The sequence below is a fragment of the Thermothelomyces heterothallicus genome (assembly GCF_042370625.1).
Source record: "Thermothelomyces heterothallicus CBS 202.75 unplaced genomic scaffold P884_scaffold_64, whole genome shotgun sequence".
NCBI classification, from domain to species: Eukaryota; Fungi; Ascomycota; class Sordariomycetes; order Sordariales; family Chaetomiaceae; genus Thermothelomyces; species Thermothelomyces heterothallicus.
This window is the reverse complement of record NW_027192625.1, coordinates 1-5,238: the sequence shown is the minus strand read 5'-3', so window position 1 is coordinate 5,238 and position 5,238 is coordinate 1. Positions and strand designations below refer to the sequence as shown.

Sequence of the window (5,238 nt, the reverse complement as noted above, 5' to 3'; positions counted from 1 at the left end):
AACGTGTGCCGGGCGGCACATACAGGTCCCCCCGGAAGCCAAGGGTGCCTCCTACCAATCCAGCCAGCAACGTGTGCCGGGCGGCACATGACAGCCAGCCTGGAATCAAGGGTCACATCGAAGCATCCTCGTTTGGTCCCTCTGGTACTATTATCATCCATAACACACATATATATATATATATACTAACATATAACTAGTTATAGCCAAACATGTCTTCGACGTGGGAGGAACACCTTCAAGTGTTTGTTCGTAGCAGTTGGGCCATGGTATTCTGCTCCCACTGCCACGATATTCTGTGTAGCACACAACAGTCGATCGAGAACCACATACTCAAGTGCGCCAGGGTCGACAAGGAACTAGCTTGGGATGCTGCCAGAGCCGTGTGTGGAGCGTACCAACTACCAGCGTCGACGGACATCTTCTTTGCGCTCTGGCTTACACAGCAAATTGAGGGCTTAGAAGGAGAGATCGAGGAGCCCGACCTGGGCCTGGAGACAGACCGGGGGTGGGGATGTGGCAGATGCGGGTTTGGGTCCCTCGACAAGGCCAAGCATAGCGGCCGGACAGCAATTCGGACACATTCGGCGACCGCACATCCGGAACAGGAAGTTATCATGGTGGAGGACCAACTCCTCGCCGTCCTGATGTCTGGTGCGCTACGCCGTTACATCAGAATATTCCGGCCCTCGCACAACGTATCTGGAGGTATAGATCTGGCCGAGAAACTGCTGCGTAAGCGTGATGACAACGCCGAGCAGATCACAACGGTTGAAGCGAGGGACAAGAGGGAGCCAAACGTTCTCCTCGACCGGCTCAAGTTTGATAAGCACCTGGCCAACTACGACGGCAAAGACATCATCTGGCTCTACGACGACCTGGCCGCCGAACCCGACGTGAGCAAGATCGTGGAAGTCATTGGCCGCACTCTCAAGGACATTGTGGACACCGCGCAGTCCCGCCTGGCGGAGAGCACATCACAAGTCCGAACTCTGCTCAATACCCGGGAGCGGGGTACTGAGGCCGGGGAGATTAACCTGCTGGACCATGGTTCCATCCCCAAGTACGTGGCTACGTGGAAAAAATTGATGGCATACGTATTGCGAATCTGGTCTTCCCAGAGTACCATCGAGGCGAACCCTGGGAACGACAAGTTGCCACCCCCCTGCACCCTTAACGAAGCGCAAATGACGGCAACAGGCGCCCTCGTGCGAGCACAGGGCAACGAGGCGAGGAAATCAGCGCTGGTAGAGATGATATATACCCTGCTGCGACAGCGTCTGTACGACAATGACTGGGCAAGTCCGATTACATCCGTGTACGCCATTTTTGCGCTACATAAGGACGGCTCCTAGAAAGAGGCCCGCAAGTTCAACTCAGAAGCACATGCAGCACATATCATCAAAATCGCACTCTATGTAGTGCTGATCAGGAGCGCGGAGGAGGTAGGCAAACCAGGTAAGCAAATTCCAATGACGGGTATAGTGGGGGGGGTTAGGACAGGAACATACTGCTCGGTATAAAACCAGAGGAAGCCGAAAGAGGAGGCTAGTGCCGGCCGGTAGTAGGTTTGTGGTGGCCAGAACGTGCGTGGCGTGCCGGGCGACACAGGTGGCTATGGCGAATGGCAGGGCCAGGCTGCTGTGCCGGGCGGCATACGTGGCTTACCGTCGGCACCATGCCTACATCTACCAGATCATATTATTGGCTACTACATGGTTATGCCGGGCGGCACACATGTCTGGCTGCGGGCAACTATACGCTTCGCATGTCTGTCTAGCTTATGGCCGTGCCGGCCGGTATACATGTCTGGCTGCGGGCAACAGTTCTATTTGCATATTCATTTCTGTTTTAGGTTGTGCCGGGCGGCACAGGTGGCTCGCTACGGACAGGACTAGCTAACAAATATCTATAGGTGAACCAGACACGCTGGCGCAGTGCCTCCAGAAAAACATGGACACGGTGGTATTCCCAGGGGAAGACGGTCTGTGGACCCCGCTGCACCTGATGTTCAAGATGCAATCCAAGCTGTCTCAGCTAGTACGTCACATGCCTTCGGAGGCGCGCCTGTTCTGGGACGGCCAAGACTGCTACTACGAGGGTCACGTTGTCAACCTCGAGAACGGTAGCAAGGCAATGCTACGCCACCTTGAAGCAGTAGAGCACGCCCTCGAGAAGCTCCTCCTCGGAGGGAAACCATCTATACCGCCCCTCCAAGACATCAACGACGACAGAACCAATAGCAACCGAGGGTATAGCTTCCTGAGACACAAGGACAACGAAGAATGGGTCACTGCGGCGGCTAACTACCTGGTCCTACTGGCAATGCGCGACGATGAGGAGCTCAAGACACGATGGCTCCGCCAGGGCGTTATTAATAAGGCTCAGGTAGAGATGTACCGGAAGGAAGTGGCAGAGTTCCTCCCTATGCTACTAGCGGCGGTCCATCTGATGGGTGGTCTTCCCCTCCGCAAGACGGAGATGCTGACACTGAGATACGCCAACTCGGCCAGCGGTGGACTCCGTAACGTGTTCCTCTGGAAGGGCCTGGTAGTGACACGGACAATCGGAGACAAGAGGTTTTGGAAGAAGGGGGAGAGGAAGGTGTGGCGCGTGTTACCGCGACAGTTGTCACTGGTTATAGTGACATACCTGGCCGTGGTGGTGCCATTCCTCGAGGCGCTGGAACTTGAGTGCGTGGGCGGCGAGGGCAAGACGGAGTTCCTATTCGCCAGAGTGGTGACCAAACCCAAAGACACGGATATGGTGACCCCCCGGGAGATGACGGCAGCCGTCAAGATGGCACTGCTCAAGGGCCTCCCCAACGCCATGACAGTCGCAGCGTGGCGCCACGTCGCCATCGCCTTCGGCCGCAAATACTTGGGCGGCGAGCTCGTGGAGGAGCTGACGACAGCACTAGAGCAAGACGACCATGAGGACGACACGATAGACCTCATGGCAGGCCATAGTTCCCGAGTGGCAGACATGCACTACGCGCGCGAGATGGAGGGGGGCACCAAGTTTGACGAGTTCTTCAGCCTGGGAGTGCGCTGGCACTAGCTTTGGCGGCTGCACGAGAGGGCCGGGAAGCACCATATGGACGATAGCGACATTGAGGAAGGGAGGCCACCGTGGGATGAACAACAGCAGCGGCGGTTGGAGGGACTCGAATACCTCCTGAATGACACAGAGTTCCAGCGCATGCGCCGGAATAATAATATACAGCTCCGCGACCACCAGCGCAAGGTCTTTGAGACGATGGCTACCAGGGTGGACAAGTTTATCTACGTGGCTGGTGTTGGAGCTGGCAAGTCGGTCGTCTTCGCACTGCCCGCATATACGATGCCGTCGAGCATCGTAGTGGTTATTCAGCCTACCCGGTCGCTACTAAACGATACGCTGGCCCGGCTACGGAATGACGGCATCAAGGCCATGATATTCAGCTCGAATACGGAGGATGATGACGATAGCGTGCCATCGGTAGTTCTTGTGACGCCAGAGGCTACGGCATACCCCGGATGGCAGGGATTCCTCAACCGGTACCACGCGCGGCGGAACATTGACCGGGTTATACTTGACGAGGCACACGAAATCCTGATCAACGACGAGTTCCGGCCGCGGATAAGCAATTACGCGGCCATCATGAACCGTATATCGCCCCGTCAGGTCTTTATGACAGGCACTCTACCTCCATCGATGGAGACAGAGTTCAAGAACAAGCTGAAGCTGCCGTCTGACACATTGGTGATCCGGAGCAAGTGTACGAGCAGGAATATACGGTTTGAGTATATCGACGCCGACCCTAGCTCACAGCTGGTGGCCCAGATCATTGGTGGCCTGGTAGAGGACCAGAAGGGCATCGTTTATGCCACGGACAAGGCAGAAGGCGAGCGCCTCGCGAGAGACTTGAATCTCGCGTTTTACTCGGCAGATCTTTCCCGTGCAGAGCAAAACAGGTTGCTAGCCCTGTGGAGGATCAAGGGTGGCGCTATCCTCGCAACTTCGGCACTCGGCGTCGGCGTGGACTTCAAGGACGTGGTATTGGTTGTCTGCCTGTCTGCATTCTCTGGGATCGAGATGCTACAGATGATAGGACGTGCTGGGCGTAACGGAGAACCGGCGACGGGGATCCTAATAATGCCATCATCCAAGGCCAAGGGTTTCTTGAAGGAGTACGCGACAAGCAGCTGCCGTCGGTTTGCAGTGTCCAGCTTCCTAGACGGACATGGTGTCTTTTGCGGCCTTGGAGACACCAGGTGCGACCTATGCGTCACTGTGGGCGGGCGCCAGGGCAAGACGACCATCACACCCGAGATGACACGTCTTAGCATGTACTCCGCGTCAATGGGGGAATGGCGGAGCAGAAGCAACCCATCCCCTAAAGTGGTCATAAACAGACCGCCATCGGATGTGTTTGGCCAGGACACGATGGCGTGGGAGTCTGTCACGCCTGAGCAGCGGCAACTACAACAGGGTTTTACAACACAACGCCAATTCAGAAGTGTGAGCTTGCAACAGCCCCCCCGACATATGCCACCGCCAAATGTCATGCCGGGGCAGCATCAGTTTGGGAGTACTAGCGCCCAGCACCCCCCGCGACAGCTCCCAAGTCCACGGACATCATTGGCCCGTACGACCACCGAGACACCAAGTACTGCTCGGCAGCCAAGTATTGACTCCCAATGGCGAGCACACCTGGCCAGTGCTAATATACAAGGTGCCGAAGATATACGACTACTAAGATCACTCGAGGCGCTTGCTAGGAGGCTTTTTACGGCTAGGCTCTGTGTCGTATGTTACTTGGATCGGGGTATATGCGAAATACACTATGTGAAGTCGTGCCAGCATGAGGATGGGGTATATATGGCATTTGAGGCAGTTCTTAACAGCCTTAAGAGCATCAAGCTACCAACGGGGGTCTGCTGGACTTGTCTATTCCCACAGGATTGGGAAACTGAGGAGCAGACAAAAAGGGGCAAAGAATGTCTTGGCCCTAAGATGTTTACGAAGGAAATTGCTGGCTGGCTTCTGGCACGGCACAGAGCGATTTGGGTGGAGGTGGCCATGGAAATGGGAGCGCCAGTCTTGCCGGGAGGGGGAGTATTAGTAGAGGATGGCAGACCGGCAGACATGTTTGGCCGAGTTGGTGATCTTATCCGGGGATGGTATAACCACCCTATATTCCTGTCAGATGGCAAGGTTACAGCCAACGTGATCCTTGTCATTGCTAGGACGGCA

General features: G+C 55.8%; 1 protein-coding gene across 1 annotated transcript; it reads left to right on the top strand.

Moving 5' to 3' along the window:
* The first annotated feature begins 207 nt into the window (after window positions 1-207).
* Window positions 208-1,727, top strand: P884DRAFT_116446 (uncharacterized protein). The gene has a single exon (XM_069437117.1). It carries the CDS (start codon window positions 213-215, stop codon window positions 1,353-1,355), a length of 1,143 nt encoding a protein of 380 aa, XP_069293129.1. The 5' UTR covers window positions 208-212; the 3' UTR covers window positions 1,356-1,727.
* Window positions 1,728-5,238: the final 3,511 nt, after the last annotated feature.

Excerpts from the sequence above, each read along its gene's own strand:
- P884DRAFT_116446 (XM_069437117.1), top strand. The coding sequence starts at position 213 with ATGTCTTCGACGTGGGAGGAACACCTTCAAGTGTTTGTTCGTAGCAGT.